The 19510-nt window shown below is 43.4% G+C and overlaps 1 protein-coding gene across 4 annotated transcripts in view; it reads right to left on the bottom strand.

The window, feature by feature from the left end:
• dnah5l (dynein, axonemal, heavy chain 5 like) overlaps window positions 1–19510 on the bottom strand; it is a 384422-nt gene that overhangs the window by 194012 nt on the left and 170900 nt on the right. For all 4 annotated transcript variants that reach the window (XM_048552307.2, XM_048552297.2, XM_048552277.2 and 1 more), the window contains 5 exons: window positions 13065–13331; window positions 11456–11584; window positions 8817–9032; window positions 2895–3041; window positions 2633–2805 (listed from right to left, as the gene is read on the bottom strand). In XM_048552307.2, coding sequence (XP_048408264.2) covers window positions 2633–2805; window positions 2895–3041; window positions 8817–9032; window positions 11456–11584; window positions 13065–13331 — 932 coding nt within the window. The remainder of the gene's footprint in view (window positions 1–2632; window positions 2806–2894; window positions 3042–8816; window positions 9033–11455; window positions 11585–13064; window positions 13332–19510) is intronic.

Raw genomic sequence — 19510 nt, 5'->3', positions numbered from 1 at the left:
CCCTCGTTCTCACACACCACCCTACCAACCTCCGGATACAACGCATCATCCTCCGACACTTCCGCCATTTACAATCCGACCCCACCACCCAAGACATTTTTCCATCCCCACCCCTGTCTGCTTTCCGGAGAGACCACTCTCTCCGTGACTCCCTTGTTCGCTCCACACTGCCCTCCAACCCCACCACACCCGGCACCTTCCCCTGCAACCGCAGGAAATGCTACACTTGCCCCCACACCTCCTCCCTCACCCCTATCCCAGGCCCCAAGATGACATTCCACATTAAGCAGAGGTTCACCTGCACATCTGCCAATGTGGTATACTGCATCCACTATACCTGGTGTGGCTTCCTCTACATTGTGGAAACCAAGCGGAGGCTTGGAGACCGCTTTGCAGAACACCTCCGCTCAGTTCGCAACAAACAACTGCACCTCCCAGTCGCAAACCATTTCCACTCCCCCTCCCATTCTTTAGATGACATGTCCATCATGGGCCTCCTGCAGTGCCACAATGATGCCACCCGAAGGTTGCAGGAACAGCAACTCATATTCCGCCTGGGAACCCTGCAGCCTAATGGTATCAATGTGGACTTCACCAGTTTCAAAATCTCCCCTTCCCCAACTGCATCCCTAAACCAGCCCAGTTAGTCCCCTCCCCCCACTGCACCACACAACCAGCCCAGCTCTTCCCCCCCACCCACTGCATCCCAAAGCCAGTCCAACCTGTCTCTGCCTCCCTAACCGGTTCTTCCTATCACCCATCCCTTCCTCCCACCCCAAGCCGCACCCCCAGCTACCTACTAACCTCATCCCACCTCCTTGACCTGTCCGTCTTCCCTGGACTGACCTATCCCCTCCCTACCTCCCCACCTATACTGTCCTCTCCACCTATCTTCTTTACTCTCCATCTTCGGTCCGCCTCCCCCTCTCTCCCTATTTATTCCAGAACCCTCTCCCCATCCCCCTCTCTGATGAAGGGTCTAGGCCGGAAACGTCAGCTTTTATGCTCCTGAGATGTTGCTTGGCCTGCTGTGTTCATCCAGCCTCACATTTTATTATCTTGGTATCTCTTGACTGTCCAGATTTTCCCTTCATTCTACAAATGACTGCTCCATTTTGACTTTCAACCAGTGCCATTTTCATTCACAAATGCAATACATTTGCCATGTAAGTTGCTGGCATATGTTCCAAGTGTGATATTGACATAGCATGATGCCAGAGATTGATACGTCCGCTCCTTGACTATTCAGCGCTTCCTGCTCTTGCCCGCTGCCTGCCTCTTACCCTGATCTAAAAAGCAGTACAAGCCACAAAAGCTGGCAGCCTGCGATCAAACAGTAAAGACCCTGTGTGCTAAAATGCAATGTCAGGCACACAGAGGCTGGCAACCTATAAGTCAGTGCTGATGTCGCTGAGTGTGCACTAAGAAAACAACATGAAGTAGCCAGAGGCTGGCAGCCTCCAACAGAGCACATAGTGAGTCAGCATTAAGAAAGCAAATGAAGATCCATAAGATGAATTAGTTGTGTGCATTTCCCTGTGTGTAAGGCAACCTGGCAGAAGGACATAAGACCTGAGTGCCCCTGAGCTCTAAAGTATTGAAGGCTGAAGTGCTGCGTGAGTTGGTCTAAAATACTGATGTGGTAAGGCTGGTGATTGCCAATGCCAGTTTGTGTGGGTGAAAGATGGTGGCCATGGAGCGTACTGGTACTGTGTGAAGAAACAGTTAGTTGATGGCCAGCAGAGACAGTTAATAAGCTGCAGACACCAGGTACTTACTGATCAGGAACAAAAACAAAGTTGCTGGAAAAGCTCAGCAGATCAAGCAGCATCTGTGAAGGAAAAAAAACAGAGTTAACTTTCCGGGTCTGGTGACCCTTCCTCAGAGCCAGACCTGAAGTTTTTTTCTTTCACAGATGCTGCCAGGCCTACTGAGATTTTCCAGTAACTTTGTTTTTGTTCCTGCTTTACAGCATCCACAGTTCTTTCAGTTTTAACTTACTGATCAGGAATTCGCACTGCCGAGTATCTCACAGAAAGGAGAATTAGAAGTGGCATGAAATAAGACAAATTTATGTATTAACAACAAATAAGTTTTCTATCCATTTCATGTACACTGCCCCACTCCCACACATTTTAACCTTACATGCTAATCTCCTATGTGAGACCCTGTTGAAAGCTTTCTGAAAGTCCAAGTAAAACATATCTACTGGTCCCACCTTATCAACTTTATATCCTCAAAAATTCCAGTAGATTTGTCAAGCATGATTTCAGTTTCCTAAATCTATGTTGATGCTGCTCAATCCTGTCACTGTTTCTGAGTGCTCTGATATTAAATCTTTTATAACAGGCTCCATAATGGACTGCCAATGTCAGGCTAACTAGTCCATAATTCTGTTTTCCTTCTATGTCCTTTGCTTTTAAATAGTGGGGTTATATTAGATACCCTCCAAACAATAAGAACTGTTCCACACAGTATAGAATCTTGAAACATGACCACAAATGCATCCACTATTTCTAGGGTCACTACCTTAAAGGTTGTGGATTATCAGGCTCTGGGGATTAATTGGCCTTTAAGCCAAACAATTTCTCCAAAAGTAATAATAATACACTTTTTCCTTCATATTTCTTACCTGTCAGTTAATGGCGTAATCACAAGTCGATCTGTGCAGCCCAGGTATTCATTACAATAGTTGAACTCAACATCTGTGATCTGAATAATACATTTGTCTGTGTCCTCTACAAAGTAAAACCGAGATTGCTTTTGCCATTCAAAATCCAATGGAGATTTAATGTTCATACGAACCTAATATAAAATTAGAATTAAATATTAGAATTATGTAAATCTTCCAAGAAGCTTTTGTGAACACTTGTTTTAGAGATGGTATTACGTACCAAATCATCAAAAATATCTTTCTGGTGGACATGAATAGTGATAAGTGTTTCGTATTTTGTTCGTTCCATTTTTGTCAGTTCACGGGTTGTCATGTCAATCAAGTCATTAAGCATATCCAGGAATGTCTGATTAGTTGTTTGCATAATCTGCATCAAACAAATACTGCACATTATATGGTTTCTAGCTGTATGCATTTTGTTGATTCAATCTTACAACTTAACAGAAAATCATATATAATTACACCCTCTGCGTAACAATCTAAACCTTTTACCTGATGAATTTTGAAAGCAACAAAATGTACAAAGAATATGAAAGGACAATATTTCTAGAATCCCTGTGGTGTGGAAACAGGCCACTTGATTCATCGAGTCCACACCACCCCTCTGAAGAGCATCCCATCCCCACAACCCTACATTTCTCATGGCCAATCCACTAAACCTGCACATCTTTGGACTACGGGAGAAAACCAGACCAAACCCACACAGATACATGTGAGGCAGCAATGCTAACCAATAAACTACCCTGCCACCCACACATCAGATTGGCATATCTTCAATCCACTTACAGGGTGGGTCAATACTTCAATGCTGTACATTGGAGTACATCAGCTCCTCACTTTGCTGCTGTAAGGTCACATTGCACACAGGATGGGCACTCAGCCCATGGATTCTACCAGGATGCATCTCAAAACTGTTCAGCCACTCTCCTAAGTGCTCACTCACTTTGTGACTACATCAATGCTCACAACATCTTTGCCTTGCCTATTCTTCCATCCACTTGCAGAATACAGGTTGAAGTCATTTGCAATCATAGTATGGTGTTAACATTAAATTGATAAGTCAGAAACCATTTCTAAACTAACTACTTGTATCTCTTGCAAACCATCTGAGGATGATTGCAGAGGAATGTTCTGACTAACAGAAGAATCATAAGGATCATCTAAGCAACCCATGAACAGAACTACCCCCCTGTTTTCCTCTTAACCTATTTTTCTCTGTCTGCTTGTTTGCCTGTGCATGTGTCAGGAAGGACTCTATGTGGGATTAGAGTTTTAATTAATAGTGTTATAGGCTGACAGTTTGTAATTGTTCACACAGCAAGAGCATAATTACTTGTAATAAGTAATAATTGTTATTAAGTACAGAAGCTTAGGCTATACAATGTAGAGGCTTCCCAAAGGTCTCCTTGTCAGAGTGATCCATGTGCCACTGTGTGGGGGATTATGTTAAGCTGTCATTTGTGAGTGATGTGAATGCTGACCATTCCTAATGACCTGTTCTGTTTGTTATGGTCCTCACAAATGTGCCATAACAAGGGTTATTGTGACAATACAAAGGTCAGAGTAATGGAAAAGGAGCAAATGCTACAGCAAGCCAAGGGCCAGCAGGAACTCTAGATGCTGAACGGTGTGCATGTGAAGAGGTTACAGCTGAAGGTCCTCTTTGGGTGTGCAGGAGGCATAGGAGGGCCAGAATCTTTCCTCCTTGATGCTATTTTCTCCAGATGAGCAAGGCATAAGCTGAGGATGTCTTGGGACACAGTCAGAGAAGAATGTTGATTGCCGGCACAGGACCTGTGACATGAAGGGCAAAGTGGCCATCCTTGCACAATGGCTGTCAAGGTGATAGATACATTGGATTTTTATGCAACTGGCTCCTTCTAAGGTGCCATTGGGGCAGTATTTGGAATCTCACTTGTCTACCCACAAGTATATCGAGGCTGTTACCAATCCTACTTGTGCCAGATCATACCCTGTGACAAGGTCTGTGATGCAGATCAGGCAGAAGGTTTCCACAAGAGAGTGCGGGGTGAATAGACTGTATACATCCCGCTTTCAAAACATCACTTCCTAATGGAGCAGAGTTCACCAATATAAAAGGGTTCCATTCCTGCAACTGCAAATGATCCGTGAACATCGGAACTACAGTTTCGAATTCTGCGCTAGACTCTCTGACAGCTTCAGTGATGTCTATATACCTGATAAATGCCAAATTGCAGCTGTATTTGACAAGAATAGATACTGGGGATGAGGACCACCCTCTCTGACCAGGGCTGATGACTCCCACCAAAATGAGGCAGAGCAATGCAGCCCACTCTTTGACTAGGGCCATTGTGGAACAGATGATAAGTCTGCTGAAAGTGAAGTTCCACTGCTTGGATCAGTTTGAGTGTGCCTTACAACACAGTCCAGACAGAGTGTGCTGCATTAACCCTGCATGCAGTGCTCTGAACAACTGCAGCAAGTAACAACGGAATGTGAAGGAGGCTGAGGAGCTGACAGCAGCACCAATCTTCAGACCAGGAAGATGAATATATTGAGCAGGACAAACATTAGCTTCTGCATGTTAGAGTGCAGCTAAATCAACTGCAACAAGCCAGGCAAGACTTATTTGACAACTGGTTCCAGGAGATGAGAGCTGGTTGCCGTGATCATTCAGCGACTATAAAATTACTGGATACTCAAAAGACACCAATGTTGGTGGTGAAGTGAGTGGCAGTCTGAAATTTTCCACCAATATAGAACATAGAACATAGAACATTACAGCACAGTACAGGCCCTTCGGCCCTCCATGTTGTGCCGACCTGTCATACCGATATCAAGCCCATCTAACCTACACTATTCCATGTACGTCCATATGCTTATCCAATGACGACTTAAATGTACCTAAAGTTGGCGAATCTACTACCGTTGCAGGCCGTTGCAGGCAAAGCGTTCCATTCCCTTACTACTCTCTGAGTAAAGAAACTACCTCTGACATCTGTCCTACATCTTTCACCCCTCAATTTAAAGCTATGCCCCCTCGTGCTCGCTGTCACCATCCTAGGAAAAAGTCTCTCCCTATTCACCCTATCTAACCCTCTGATTATATTATATGTTTCAATTAAGTCACCTCTCAACCTTCTCTCTAATGAAAACAGCCTAGAGTCCCTCAGCCTTTCCTCGTAAGACCTTCCCGCCATACCAGGCAACATCCTAGTAAATCTCTTCTGCACCCTTTCCAAAGCTTACACATCCTTCTTATAATGTGGTGACCAGAACTGTACGCAATACTCCAAGTGCGGCTGCACCAAAGTTTTGTACAGCTTCACCATAACCTCTTGGTTCCGGAACTTGATCCCTCTATTAATAAAACCTAAAACACTGTACGCCTTCTTAACAGCCCTGTCAACCTGGGTGGCAACTTTCAAGGATCTATGTACGTGGACACTGAGATCTCTTTGCTCATCTACACTACTAAGAATCTTACCATTAGCCCTGTACTTTGCCTTCCGGTTACTCCTACCAAAGTGCATCGCCTCACACTTGTCTGCATTAAACTCCATTTGCCACCTCTCAGCCCAGCTCTGCAGCTTATCTATGTCTCTCTGCAACCTACAGCATCCTTCGTCACTATCCACAACTCCACCGACCTTAGTGTCGTCTGCAAATTTACCAACACATCCTTCTACACCCTCATCCAGGTCATTTATGAAACTGACAAACAGCAGTGGACCCAACACCGGCCCTTGCAGTACACCACTAGTAACTGGTCTCCAGGATGAACATTTCCCATCAACTACCACACTCTGTCTTCTTTCAGCAAGCCAATTTCCGATCCAAACTACTATATCTCCCACAATTCCATTTCTCCGCATTTTGTGCAATAGCCTATTGTGGGGAACCTTATCGAACGCCTTGATGAAATCCATATACACCACATCATCCGGTTTACTCTCATCTATCTGTTTGGTCACCTTCTCAAAGAACTCAATAAGGTTTGTGAGGCACAACCTTCCCTTCACAAAACCGTGCTGACTATCCCTAATCAATTTATTCTTTTCTAGATGATTATAAATCCTACCTCTTATAACCTTTTCCAACACTTTACCAACAACTGAGGTAAGGGTCACTGGTCTATAATTACCAGGGTTGTCTCTACTCCCCTTCTTGAACAGGGGAACTACATTTGCTATCCTCCAGTCATCTGGCACTACTCCTGTAGACAATGATGAGTTAAAGATCAATGCCAAAGGCTCTGCAATCTCCTCCCTGGCTTCCCAGAGGATCTGAGGATAAATTCCATCTGGCCCAGGGGACTTATCTATCTTCACCCTCTGAAGGATTTCTAATACCTCTTCCTTGTGAACCTCAATCCCACCTCGTCTAGTAGCCTGTATCTCAGTATTCTCCTCGACAAGATTGTCGTTTTCTAGAGTGAATGCTGTTGAAAAATATTCATTTAGTGCTTCCCCTATCTCATCTGACTCCACACACAACTTACCACCACTATCTTTGATTGCGCCTAATCTTATTTTCATCATTCTTTTATTTCTTAAATACCTATAGAAAGCCTTAGGGTTTACCCTGATCCTATCCGCCAACAACATCTCATGTCTCCTCCTGGCTCTTCTGAGCTCTCTCTTTAGGTCTTTCCTGGCTACCTCGTAGCCCTCAAGTGCCCTAACTGAGCCTTCACATCTCATCCTAACATAAGCCTTCTTCTTCCTCTTGACCAGAGATTCCACCTCCTTCGTAAACCACGGCTTCCGCACTCTACAACTTCCTCCCTGCCTGACAGGTACATACTTATCTAGGACACACAGGAGCTTTTCCTTGAATAAGCTCCACATTTCTAATGTGCCCATCCCCTGCAGTTTCCTTCCCCATTCTATGCTCCCTAAATCTTGCCTAATCTCATCGTAATTGCCTTTCCCCCAGCTATAACTCTTGCCCAGTGGTATACACCTATCCCTTTCCATCACTAAAGTAAACATAACAGAATTGTGATCGCTATCACCGAAGTGCTCACCTACTTCCAAATCTCCAGCCAACCTAAATGTACTTTAGGATACAGCAGAGACCAGAGCAGCTTGCCCTCCGGCCAATGAGAGAATCAACCTGTGAAGAGAGGAACTGACTGAATAATCCAGCAGGCCAGCAAAAGCTATGTGTATCTGGGAAGTATTTTAAGTTTCTAAAGAATCAGGTAGTTGGAAATAGAGTTGTTAAAAGTGTAAAGTTTAATTCTTAACTTTTGTTGTCTTCAAATAAAGTTGCACCTGGTTCACTGACCATAGATTTGTAGTGTGTAGCCTTTTCCCGATACAAGCTAAGGTGCCTTGGTAAATTAATACTGTTTACACTGGCTGAGGATTCTGTAGGGTCTTAGAAACACCGTGTTCCACACAACTCTACCTAACTTTCTATCGATGTAAATCATTGCTGAGAACACTAATGGTGAGAATCCATCACTGGGATGCAACCAAATGCCCGTATTTTTTAATGTCAGGTGGTGGATACTCTCACACGTAGATAGGTGCTGGGGCTATTATGGAAAAACAGGTTTAGCTGAACTGGGAAACTACCATCTTTCTTTTTTAGTGCCGGAGTGAAAGATGATTGTATGCCAGACTTTCAAGGAGGATGATTGCCTCATAAATATTTTATGAAGCAAATATTAAGCTGTTGTGGAAGCAATGAGCATTGGTCACGTGAATTAGTAATCCATGTGTCCTCATTCCCCTTCGCACACCACTTGAAACACATACAGCAGAGTTTGCAGATTGCATATTTGGCCTAAACTGCCATCTCAGAACTGACCACCAATACAAAAGCAAATAATCATTAATTCCATGGATCTGGTTAAGAAGAAAGATGAAAAATAGAATCTTTCAGTTCTAGTTTGATGTTGCTTACCTTGATGATATTGGAAAGGCACTGATCTGAACGTTTCTGGATATGGATTAAGTGACATGGTGTCAAAAGATGGGCTAACAATCTCATGTTTGAATATTTTGTATCAACAGTCACTCATATTTATTCACATTTCACTGTTTTTCAAATCTTCAATAAGGATGGAGTATCTTACAATAGTGGGGAGAGAGAATTACATGCAGCATGTTATTTATAATCGTAAAACTTGTGAATCAATAGTCATTACCTTTTTATCAACTTTGGCATTATTTAAAGCTTCTTCAGAGTCTCTCGTCCAAATCATCTGAATACCCAGCAAACCTATCTGTGCAGGAAACATGGCCTGAAATTCATATAGTTTAATCTCCTTATCAGTGATAGCTGTCGATGCCTGGCGAATAATGCTGTGAATTGCCTTTCTGACCCCACTCAGGAGCTGTGCCAACCAGAGTTCCACGTTACCCTAAAACATGAAATGATTAAAAGAAATTGAGTTATCATGGCAATAGTTAAGTGAAAGTACAGGGTTTCAGAAAATATTTCACGATAGAAATCTGTCTAAACAATAACTGTTATAAATTCCTTACAGTGCAGAAAGAGTCCATTTGTCTCATCGAGTCTGTGCTGACCCATTGAACAGCATCCAACTCTATCCCCATGTATCCTGCATTTACCATGGTTAACCCACTTAGCCTGCACAACTTGGGCAATTTAGCAAGATTAATTCACCTAGCCTGTTCACCTTTGGGTTGCAGGAGGAAACTGGAGTACCTAGCTGAAACCCACGCAGACACAGAGAGGATGTGCAAACTCCACACAATTACCCAAGGCTGGAATCAAATCTGGATCCCTGGCACTGTAAGGCAACAGTCTGCTGCGCCGCAGTGCTGCCCATAAACAATATCCGAAAACATGAGAAACACGAACAAGTACATTTCCTCTGGTCAGCAGATCGATAGAAGGGATAATTTGAAAGAAATGTGCATAAATGAGCAGAAACAGCAGATAGCCAGTGCTACCCACCAGAATGGGAAAGAAGTAGAGATAAAGTGAAGCAGAGTAAGCCAATATTGTTATATGTGGCACAAATGTCATGGCTTCACATTCCTCACAAAATCAAACCTCTCAGCTATAGCAATGGCAACCTAATTTTATAAGGAACTACATTGAAAGCCCCGCATTCATATAACTGTTTTCAAAATGCAGCCAGGAGCATGACTGATTCCCACTGGGCTCCTGATAGCTACGCTCAAACGTTTCCCAGACGACATGTTCTTTGCGCTTGTCATTTGAAAATTACTAACCACAGTTTCTCCTGTTCCCAATGAGTTCTACAACGAGCTCAACAGTTAATTAATGGAGGTGTGTGGGTTGTCAGTTCCATTCCTCCACCAAATCCAGTCCTCTCTTTGAAAACCTAATCATACCAGTATGATGTGGGGAACCAGTGACATCTTCTAAGGACTGGATTATATGGGACCCATCAGACCTGAACTGAATCCCACAGGTAATTGACAATTCACATCCTAATTAAGAAGATGTGTCATGCAAAATGGTCATTATAACATCAGTAGTTGGACATGTGCAATAAATATGCTCACATTTTTTTTAATTTTGCAAAGCCAAATGTTTGCAAAATAGCAGCAATGTCACAATAGCAGTTTCCACACAATATTTGTAACATTTTCAGAAACAAGTCACAATTGTAGGTAGAAAAAGTATTTGGTTTTGAATAATCACTGGGAACACAACCTTTTCCCTTTTCTCTTTTTCTGGAACCATTTTATCAAAATGCATGAATCGAAAATGCACCAGAAGACCTCTTCATTACAAATGTGAACTCACACCAGTATTTCCAGGAAAACAGAGTTCAACCAGTCATAACTAATCCATGAAGAACAAGAGGAGAGAGACTTTGGCTGCAGACCAGCATGTGGGACAATGAACAATCAAGTAATCTTTTCCTAATGTAACTGTTACTTGGCCAAAATGATATTCTGCAGACTTTTATGTGATTTTTTTCAGTCTTGAGAGGAGAATGTGTTTTTGTGTGTATGCATGTGTATGTGCGTGTGTACATATATGTGATAAAATCAGAATTTTTCTACTTCATTTATGGATGTAGCCATCACTGGTTATACCTACATTTATTATCCATTTTTAATTGTCCTGGGGAAGGTGGTGGTGAGCTGCCTTCTTGAACTGTTGTAGTCCTGGAATGTAGAGACTCCCAACCTGTTTTTAAGAAGGGGCTTAGAAGCAGGATTTAGAAGCAGTGGCAGTACAAGAATGATGATGTTATTCCAATTCAGGGAGGTTTGTGGGTTGGAGGGGAGCTTGCAAGTGATGAGTGTCCTCTGCATCTGCTGTCCATGTCTTTCAAGGTAGTAGTCATCAGTCCGGAAGGTGCTGTTAGTCGAGTTATAGTCAGTTATTGATGTGCATCTTCTAGATGGTAAACATGGCTGTCACTGTGCACGGTGGTGCAGTGAGTGAATAAATGTTGAAGATGGCCAATGGCCAATCAAGCAGGATATATTTTCCTGGACAGTGTCAAGCTTCTTGAGTGTTGTTCAAGCTGCACTTATCCAAGCAAGTGGGGTGTATTCCATCAGACTCCTGACCTGTGCCTTGTAGATGGTGGACAGGCTTTAGGGAGACAGGAGCTAGTCAATTTGCTGTGGCTAGTGGAAGAGTGGGATAAGGGAATAAGCCCACTCCTAACAGTTGGGTCATTACACCTGGAAGCAGTATGGAGAAATTAAACATAGAATTATTCAGAAAGGACTGGCAACTGCAATGGGGACCATTTCAAGACCTGTAGGAATGGATGGCTGTGAATGGGGTGTTCTATAACCCATTTGGAAATGTCTCATATTTTCTCACCTGTGCCATAACTGGTTCGATGAGGTCAACTTTTTCTCCCTCCTGAGACTCAAAGTGGAGAATCTGATCATAATTTGTTTCGTTGAACCCCACTCTGTTAACATTGTCAAAAAGACTTAGCAGGTGAGCCTGAAACAGTAGAAGTATTATCTGTTAATATGCTGGCATAGTCCCTAAAAATCACGTATTCATCCCCACTCTGTCTAAAGGCAGGCTCTTGGCTTGTTGCATTCTGATGCTTCATTCTGAGCTGTTTCATTCAACAGCGATTTGTTATTAGCTTCCATTCCCAGGAGTAGGTCAAGGAGGCAGCTCCCAAACATGCAACAGCTGATTCAGGAATGGAACTTATACTGGTGGATTTATTCAAAATCACACACTTGTCAGTAGGCCAACAGAGCCAACTAGCTGATATGGTTGCATTTGTTACTTATTCATGGAATGTGGACATGCCTGACAAGATGAGAACTTATTGCCCATCTTTAAGTAACCGTGAGGAAGTAGTGGCAAGCAGTATTCTTGAACTGTTGCAGTCCATGGAATGCAGCTATACCCACCATGCTACTGGGAAGAGAGTTCCAAGACTTTAACCCCATGGCAGTGAAGAAGCATGTTTAATACTTGCTCAAACATTATTTTACAATACATTTTTTAGTATATTTTTAGACTATTCAGCATTTTCCATTTTCGATTGCACTATTTGCCCTCTACTTTTGCAACTTTTTATATTTTGACCTGTTTGTTTCTGGGTGTTAGTACATTCAGACAGACATTGGACCAAAGCTCCATTCACATTCTGCAGAGCTCCAAACAGAATCAAATACTGCAGAACATAACAGCATAACAAAGTGTGAAGCTGCATGAACACAGCAGGCCAAGCAGCATCTTAGGACCACAAAAGCTAACGTTTCGGACCTAGACCCTTCATGGGTCTAGGCCCGAAACGTCAGCTTTTGTGCTCCTAAGATGCTGCTTGGCCTGCTATGTTCATCCAGCTTCATACTTTGTTATCTTGGATTCTCCAGCATCTGCAGTTCCTGTTATCTCTGATCAGAGTATAATAGCAGTCTGTTTGCATTGTCTCCTGGCATTTTTTGGAAGTTTCCTTTTGGAATGTTGGAAGTTAACTTTTGGAAGTTAGTGAAACAAACTTAGTTGGCCCTTAAAAGCCAAATTGACAGCTGAAGGCAAAGACAAGCAAAGGAATTCTACCCCAATAATTTAATGCCTGAGACATACTGAGCAATAACACAAAGTGTCAGTGGAACCCAGGAGTAGAAAGTTAGTGGAAAGAAATTGATTTCTATAGGAGTGCATGCCTGTGTCCCACAGCCCATGCCCAACTTCACTCGAATGGCGGTCATGACATCTGAAAGGGCAAAAACCTTGCAGCACATGATTTGCTAAATCAACACATGGAAAGTACATCAGATACTTCCTTGTTCATAACTGAGTGGATAAATTTTCATCATACTCTAATTGTCCTTGTGGGAAACAATGTGCAAAAACAAAATACTGTTGTGGGAGTAGTGATATTGCAACTACATATCCTACATGTAATCTGTAGTGAAACAAGAATATCTCAGAGAGCAGGTTGAAATCACTCTACCTGTATAGTGTGAGAGTCAGAGGCTTGGCCGAGTATTTCCAGCAGAGCAGGGTCAGAAACAAAGAAAAATCTGGGAAATAAAAGGCGTTTCTTTTCCAAATATCCAGTAAGCGATTTCTGACACATCTCTAGCTGCTCCAGTAAATATGGTAAAAGCTGAGCTAAAGTCTCATCACCTACACAGCACTGCACAATGTTTGTATTTTCATGAGCTCTCTGCATGATCTTCTGCCATGACTTGTCAATGTTCTGAAATCTTTTGGCCTCCTGAAGTAAAACAAATGGGTTAGTTCAGCCAAAAGAACTACAAGCACATCACATACAGTAAAATTTCATGTCTGAATGTTTTATATTAAGTGTAATTCCCTAATAACAGCTATTAGTAAGCATTCATGATCAAAGATACATAATTATTACTATGTATGTGTGGTTGTCACATTGTAGGATTATTTTAACCTAGTCTCCAATATTAATGTGTCCAATAGTTTGAGCATGAATAGAAGTAGTTAACTGAATTGTTTATTCAGATAATGATATATGACCAGTCTCCTCAGAACAGAGGTCCTTACACTTTCCATCTGTGAAAGCTACCAAATCATCTCAAATGTACCACTCCTTTTCCATGTCCTTGAACAGGACCTTCCAAATCCAGGCCCATCTTTCCTATAGGTCCTTGTTTGAACCCATTTAGTCAATTTCCATCATTTAGCCACAATACTAAAACACCTTTCAGAGAGCTAAAACTGTTATGTGACTGTGACAAAGGTAAACTACGCTTCTTGCCTTCACAACCTAACAGCATTTTTCCCTCCCCACCCTTATCTGATTTCCATAGGGACCACTCTCCCCCTGCCTCCCTAACCCTGTCCTTCCTCCCACCTATCCACTCCTGCCACTTCAAGCTCCACCCCCATCTCCTACCTACTAACCTCATCCTGCCCTCTTGACCTGTCCGTCCTCCCTAGACTGACCTATCTCCTCCCTACCTCCTACACTCACCTTTACTGGCTCCATCCTCGCCTCTTTGACCTGTTTGTCTCCTCTCCACCTATCTTCTCCTTTATCTATCTATGGTCCGCCTCCCCCCTCTCCCTATTTATTTCAGAACTCTCTTCCCCTCCCCCATTTCTGAAGAAGGGTCTAGGCCTGAAAGGTCAGCCTTCCTGCTCCTCTGATGCTGCTTGGCCTGCTGTGCTCATCCAGCTCTACACCTTGTTATCTCGGACTCTCCAGCATTTGCAGTTCCTACTGTCTCTGCGCATTTGATAGCGTTGATCAGTCCATCCTTTCCTAACACCTTCTCACTAAAGTACAGTGGTGGGACTGCAGCTACTTGGTTTCATTCTTATTTATCTCATTGTTGGCAGGATAACACTTGCAATGCTTTCTCTTCCCAGTGGGATGCAGTGGGGGAAGGGGTGACAGGGGAACAGGAACTCACATTCCGCTTGGGAACCCTGCAGCCCAATGGTATTAATGTTGACTCCACAAGCTTCAAAATCTCCCCATCCCCCACTGCATCCCAAAACCAGCCCAGCTCGTCCCCTCCCCCCACTGCATCACAAAACCAGCCCAGCTCGTCCCCTCCCCCCACTGCATCCCAAAACCAGCCCAGCCTGTCTCTGCCTCCCTAACCTGTTCTTTCTCTCACACATCCCTTCCTCCCACCTCAAGCTGCACCTCCGTTTCCTACCTACTAACCTCATCCCACCTCCTTGACCTGTCCGTCTTCCCTGGACTGACCTATCCCCTCCCTATACTCCTCACCTATACTCTCGTCTCCACCTATCTTCTTTTCTCTCCATCTTCGGTCCGCCTCCCCCTCTCTCCCTATTTATTCCAGAACCCTCAACCCATCCCCCTCTCTGATGAAGGGTCTAGGCCCGAAACGTCAGCTTTTGTGATCCTGAGATGCTGCTTGGCCTGCTGTGTTCATCCAGCTCCACACTTTGTTACCTTGGATTTTCCAGCATCTGCAGTTCCCATTATCACTTGTATCTTACATTGGGTCCTTTTCAATGATAACCCGTTTGCTCACTGGCCTTCCGTTGAATCTACTCAGCAGCAATCTTAAAATACTCGCAATTTTTTTTGCGTCCCTACATCATCTGTCACTCCCAACCCACCCATAATCCATGATACTTCCTGCTCATTATATTGTCCCTCTTCTTATACTTAAGAGTTCAGATTTTAATGTTCTCCCATTGCTGCCTTTGCCTTCATAGACCAAAGCTTAAAACTTTGGAATTGCCTCCTGAAATCTACCTCCCTCATTTTCTCCTAAAGAATCTCTTTAAAACCAACTTCTTAGACCAAGTTTGTGGTCACCTTCCCTGGTCACTTTGCAGTTAATCAGGGAGAGTCCGTGTAGATTCATAAAGGGTAGGTCAATCCTGATAAACCTCAAAGATTTTTAAAGATGTGACACCGGTGGTGGACTGAAGTAAGTCAATGGAAGTTGTTTACGTGGACTTCCAGAAAGCCTTTTTAAAATCACACAAAATAGACTATTAGCTACAGTGGAAGCCCATAGAACTGAGGGAAAATTATTGACATGAATAGGAAAATAGTTGAGAGGTAGGAAACAGAGAGTTGGAATAATGGGTAAGCACTCAAATTGGCAAGACACGACTATTGGTGTCCCACAAGGATCTGTGTTGGGGCCTCAATTCATTAATGACTTGGAAAATGGCATCAAAAGTCAATCATCCACATTTGCTGATGACACAAAATTGGGTTGCATTGTAGACAGTGTTGCTGGCAGCATAAAATTAAAACAGGATGTTGATAGATTGGGTAAACGTGAAAAGCTGTGGCAGATGAATTTTAATATAAGCAAGTGTGACATCAGCCACTACAGGCCAAAAAAGTTTAAATTGGGGTATCTTTTTTAGAAGGCACAAAGTTAAATACAGAGGACGTCCAACAAGATTTGGGTGTTCATAGAACATAGAACATTACAGCACAGTACAGGCCCTTCGGCCCTCCATGTTGTGCCGACCTGTCATACCGATCTCAAGCTCATCTAACCTACACTATTCCATGTTCGTCCATATGCTTGTCCAATGACGACTTAAATGAACCTAAAGTTGGCGAATCCACTACCATTGCAGGCAAAGCGTTCCATTCCCTTACTACTCTCTGAGTAAAGAAACTACCTCTGACATCTGTCCTACATCTTTCACCCCTCAATTTAAAGCTATGCCCCCTCGTGCTTGCCGTCACCATCCTAGGAAAAAGGCTCGCCCTATCCACCCTATCTAACCCTCTGATTATTTTATATGTCTCAATTAAGTCACCTCTCAACCTTCTTCTCTCTAACGAAAACAGCCTCAAGTCCCTCAGTCTGTCCTCGTAAGACCCTCCCTCCATACCAGGCAACATCCTAGTAAATCTCCTCTGCACCCTTTCCAAAGCTTACACATCCTTCTTATAATGCGGTGACCAGAACTGTACGCAATACTCCAAGTGCAGCCGCACCAGAGTTTTGTACAGCTGCAGCATAACCTCTTGGTTCCGGAACTTGACCCCTCTATTAATAAAAGCTAAAACACTGTATGCCTTCTTAACAGCCCTGTCAACCTGGGTGGCAACTTTCAAGGATCTGTGTACATGGACACCCAGATCTCTCTGCTCATCTACACTACCAAGGATCTTACCATTAGCGCAGTACTTTGCCTTCCGGTTACTCCTACCAAAGTGCATCACCTCACACTTGTCCACATTAAACTCCATTTGCCACTTCTCAGCCCAGCTCTGCAGCTTATCTATGTCTCTCTGCAACCTACAACATCCTTCATCACTATCCACAACTCCACCGACCTTAGTGTCGTCTGCAAATTTACTAACCCATCCTTCTACGCCCTCATCCAGGTCATTTATAAAAATGACAAACAGCAGTGGACCCAACACCGACCCTTGCGGTACACCACTAGTAACTGGTCTTTAGAATGAACCTTTCCCATCAACTACTTTCAGCAAGCCAATTTCCAATCCAAACTGCTGTATCTCCCACAATCCCATTCCGCCGCATTTTGTACAATAGCCTTCTGTGGGGAACCTTATCGAACGCATGGCTGAAATCCATATACGCCACATCCACCGGTTTACTCTCATCTATCTGTTTGGCCGCCTTCTCAGATAAGTAGCTCTTTAAAATACCATGAAGGAAAGCAGAAAATAGTTAAAACTCCTCATGGAATGTCGACCTTCCTATCTAAAGTGTTGGAGTATAAGCATGCAGACATTATGCTGCAGCTATACAAAATGTAAGTTAGACCCCATTCAGAGTATAGCAGATCTAGGCACCATATCTTACGAAGGATGCTCTGGCCCTGGAGGGAGTTCAACACAGGTTTACATGTTTTACCAGAGCCTTATACAGCCTTCAGGGTCACATTATGAGGAGAGTTAAGTGGACTTCAGGGGTTAAGTTATGAGGAGAGAGGTTGTAAAAAAAAAATCAGGCCTTTATTCTCTAGAACTAGAAGGTTAAGTGGTGGTCTAATTGACATCTTCGGGATATGAACAGGGAAAGTCAGGATAGATAAAAAATAAACCACTTCGACTGGTTGAAGTTTCCAGAAAAAAGAGGGACAGTTGAAGAATTAGGGACAGGCAATTCAGGAGAGAGGTTAGAAAGTACTTCTACACACAATGAATAGTGGAGGTTTTGAGCTCTCTTCCCCAAATGGTGGTCAATGTTAATTCAATTGTTAAAGTGAAATCTGAGGTAGATAAATTTTTATTAAGTAAAGGTATCAAGGGATGGAGGCCCAAGGTACAGCAGTTAAATCTGTTATTTGTGATTGTTATTGTTCAAGTAATGAGAGCATTGTCAGAACATTGCACAGAGCTTTGTATATTTGGATTGCTTGATTTATTGAAAATAGGATCCATGAAACAAAAATAAATGGTTGCTTAAGGCTCCGTCAGCAACATAGGAAAGATCCTGATATAAAGTAGTAGTATGAATTAGTTTCAAACCATAAGACCATAAACTATGGCAGCAGAATTAGGCCATTCAACCCAACAAGTTTGCTCTGCATTCAATCATGACTGATATGTCAAAAACCAAAAGAATTGCAGATGCGATTGATTCCTTGTAAATCAGGAACAAAAACAAAGTTGCTCGAAAAGCTCAGCAGGTCTGGCAGCATCTGTGGAGGAGAAAACAGAGTTAAAGTTTCGGGTACGGTGACCCTCCCTCAGAACTAATGATGGCTGTGAAAACATCAGTTTATATGCAGAAAATAGGGAAGTAGGTGGGGTAGAGAGTAAATGATAAGATAGAGCCCAAAGTGAGAGAAAGACAGTTGGACAGACAAAGAAGTTGCTATCGATCAGGCTGGGATGATGAATAGTCGTTAATGGGGGCTGTTAGTGACTAACAACAGGGGATGTGAGTGGCAGGCTATGGTACCATAGGGCTGTAGGGAGGTGTTGGGGGTGAAGGAAGTGTTGACCACGGTGTCCCAGAGGGAACGGTCCCTGCAGAAGGCTGACAAGGGATGGGAGGGGAATATGTGCAACACCTGCCTATTTACCTCCTCCCTCCCCACTATCCAAGCGCCATTACATACCTTCCAGTTGAAGCAACACTTCACCTGCACTTCCCAGACTCTCGTCTACTGCGTTCGCTGCTCACAATGTGGTCTTCTCTTCACTGGGGAAACGAAGCATAGACTTGGCGACCGCTTCGCACAACATCTATGTTCTGCTCGCTAAAAAGACACGGAACTACCCATTGCCTGCCACTTCAATGCACCACCCTGCTCCCGGGCCAACATCGCTGTCACTGGCTTGCTACAGAGTTCCAGTGAAGCCCAACACAAGCTGGATGAACAACACCTCATTTTCCGCTTGGGGACCCTAGGCCCCTCTGGACTCAATATTGAGTTCGATAATTTTAGGGCCTAAATTCTCTCATGTCCCAGCCCCCTACCCCACACACCAGGCCTTGTTACCACATAGCCTGCCATTACACACCCTCTGTTGTTAGTCACTAACAGTCCCCATTAACAACTATTCACCCTCCCAGCCTGATCGTTAGCAACTCCTTTGTCTGTCCAACTGTCTTTCTCTTTCTTTGGGCTCTATCTTATCGTTTACTCCCTACCTCACCCACCTCCCTACTTTCTGCATATAAACTGACGTTTTCCTAGCCACCATCAGTTCTGAGGAAGGGTCACTGGACCCGAAACTTTAACTCTGTTTTCTCCCTGACAGATGCTGCCAGACCTGCTAAGATTTTCCAGCAACTTTGTTTATGACTAATATGTTTCTTAAGCCCATTCTCCTGCCTTCTCCCCAAAACTCTTGATCCCCTAACAATCAAGAACACATCGAACTTTATCTTAAATATACATAATGACTTGTCAACCACAGCCCTCTACAGCAATATGTTCCACATATTAACTGTCCTCTGGCCGAAGAAGTTCATCCTC

This window comes from Stegostoma tigrinum, chromosome 2 (genome assembly GCF_030684315.1).
Source record: "Stegostoma tigrinum isolate sSteTig4 chromosome 2, sSteTig4.hap1, whole genome shotgun sequence".
NCBI lineage: Eukaryota > Metazoa > Chordata > Chondrichthyes > Orectolobiformes > Stegostomatidae > Stegostoma > Stegostoma tigrinum.
Note: the sequence above shows the minus strand (reverse complement) of the source record. Positions and strands in the feature narration are given on the sequence as shown.